The sequence below is a fragment of the Artemia sp. Qi Xiang Cuo genome, chromosome 17 (assembly GCF_049724085.1).
Source record: "Artemia sp. Qi Xiang Cuo chromosome 17, ASM4972408v1, whole genome shotgun sequence".
Lineage (NCBI taxonomy): Eukaryota > Metazoa > Arthropoda > Branchiopoda > Anostraca > Artemiidae > Artemia > Artemia sp. Qi Xiang Cuo.
The window spans coordinates 43,194,632-43,196,528 of NC_142810.1; the positions used below are offsets into that span (position 1 = coordinate 43,194,632).

At 36.0% G+C, this 1,897-nt stretch overlaps 1 protein-coding gene across 1 annotated transcript in view; it reads left to right on the forward strand.

The window, feature by feature from the left end:
* Positions 1-728: 728 nt before the first annotated feature.
* LOC148942228 (cell adhesion molecule 1-like) overlaps positions 729-1,897 on the forward strand; it is a 410,054-nt gene continuing 408,885 nt past the window's right edge. Inside the window, exon 1 of the mRNA XM_089103258.1 lies at positions 729-792. Within this exon, the coding sequence (XP_088959384.1) occupies positions 729-792 (64 nt within the window). The remainder of the gene's footprint in view (positions 793-1,897) is intronic.

Below are 1,897 nucleotides of genomic sequence, written 5' to 3' on the forward strand. Positions count from 1 at the left end.
GATCAGAAACATTGGACATGAAAGTCACATAGAAATCATTATGAATTGTCATTATCTTCAGCACTGACCCAAAAATCAAAATCAGAGAGGTACTCTAGCTAGCGAATAAGCAACTGTCTCTTGCTCCTAGGATTACGACTCCTTAATATCTTTTCAATTTGATAAATTTTACTGGTTTTTCTAAATTTTTGCAGTTCATATTTATAATAACCACCGGTAATCTCATCGTCTTTAGTGTGTCGCAGTCAAAATGTTGGGGTTTTGTTTTCCAGGATTTTGGAAACTTTAAAAAGTTCGGTGCTCCATAAATAATTCCCCTTTTCAAAAATATTGGTGGTTCTATTAATTCGAACAATATCACCAACATTGAATTTCTTCTTCACATTTTTTTTTCTTTTCCACCATTGGAAGATTGCTTTAGAAAAGCATGAAATGTATTTTCACTGCAGTGAACATCCCGAGGGCTTGAGTTGGACAGAGATCAATGAGGTCGATTGTTGTATATCCGCATGATTTTATCTAAATCATGAATAAAAGCAGAAGTATTTTTCAGTGTACAATATCTTGAAATTAATAGACGAATCGTTCTTATTAATCGTTCAGACAATGAAGCCTTAATCGGACTGTGACTATGTTGTAGTGTTGTATTATATTTCAATAGAACCTTTCGTACATGAGGATTAACAAATTTACTACCACGATCTGATTGAATTTTTTCTATATGAATCATGTTCCAAGAATGGTTTCAGTGGCTCAAGCAGCGTCAACTCCTCTCTTTGGTGACAACAGAAGGTAATATGCAGAGTGAATAAGGACACTGACTCCCACTAGAACAGATTTGTAGGGTATATTGCGACGCTGTTGAACTACATCTAAAGTTAAAATATCCGTTTGCATTATATACAGAGGGAAAAAGGCTTTAGTTTGTCGATATTGTTTGCCACGAAGCCTATGATTCTGACGCAGTGTGTAACTCGGTTCATTCTCTAGATACTCTTTTGCTTTTTTTAATGTGCTGTCAGAGACAACTTTAGAAAGGGTTTTAGGAGAACTTAAACTTCCCGCTTCACCAATATTTTCATAGACACCTTTCAGAACTTCATCCATTTTGAACGCAAACACGTAGTGTAATGTCCACTCCTCTTTTGCACACTGGAGGGTGAATCAATTCGTCTTCGCTTTTGACTAGCAGCCACAGGTGTTTTAAAATCATTGCTGCTGCTGATAGTATTTTTAATATTGAATCTTCTTCTTTTTTAAATGGTGGTGTTGGTGCTGGAGGACTATATTCTCTTAGTTTCTTAAGAATTTGCTTATTGCCAATAAGACTTTTGGGGAAGTTTGATACACTTAGAAAAGTGTACAGATTATTGTCAAAGGATAAAAGTCCTTTACTATTCGTCACCATATCACAAATTAAATCCACTAGATTATAACTTTTTCCCTGAATTATAGTTCGTTTCCCTGTGCTGTCGACTTGAATTTAATCGCCAGTTTCCAACATGAGAAAAGATAAAACTCTTTTACTCTCTTCTCGATAGGTGAGTGGCAATAGGTTCCCAATATTCGATACAATTGAATTCAATTCCTTCTCCTTTGAATGCACTGCTGCAGAATCTTGAGATGTTTCCTGTTTGGAAATATCGGTGACGGCAACGGCGACGGGTCTCTCACGATAAGGTTTATGCTTGTCCACACGTCGCAATGCATCTTGAAGTAAAAGCAGTTTTTTGTCATCAGCAATATTCTCATCATTAATGAATTTGCTTAGATTGTCTTCAAAATGTTCGACAGGCGAGAGGACAAGTTCAAATGGTGTCAATTTATAGGGTTTAGCCATTCTCTAGAGAAAACTGTTTTCAAGCCCTACAATTATTGGCAGTAAAATTGAGAAAAA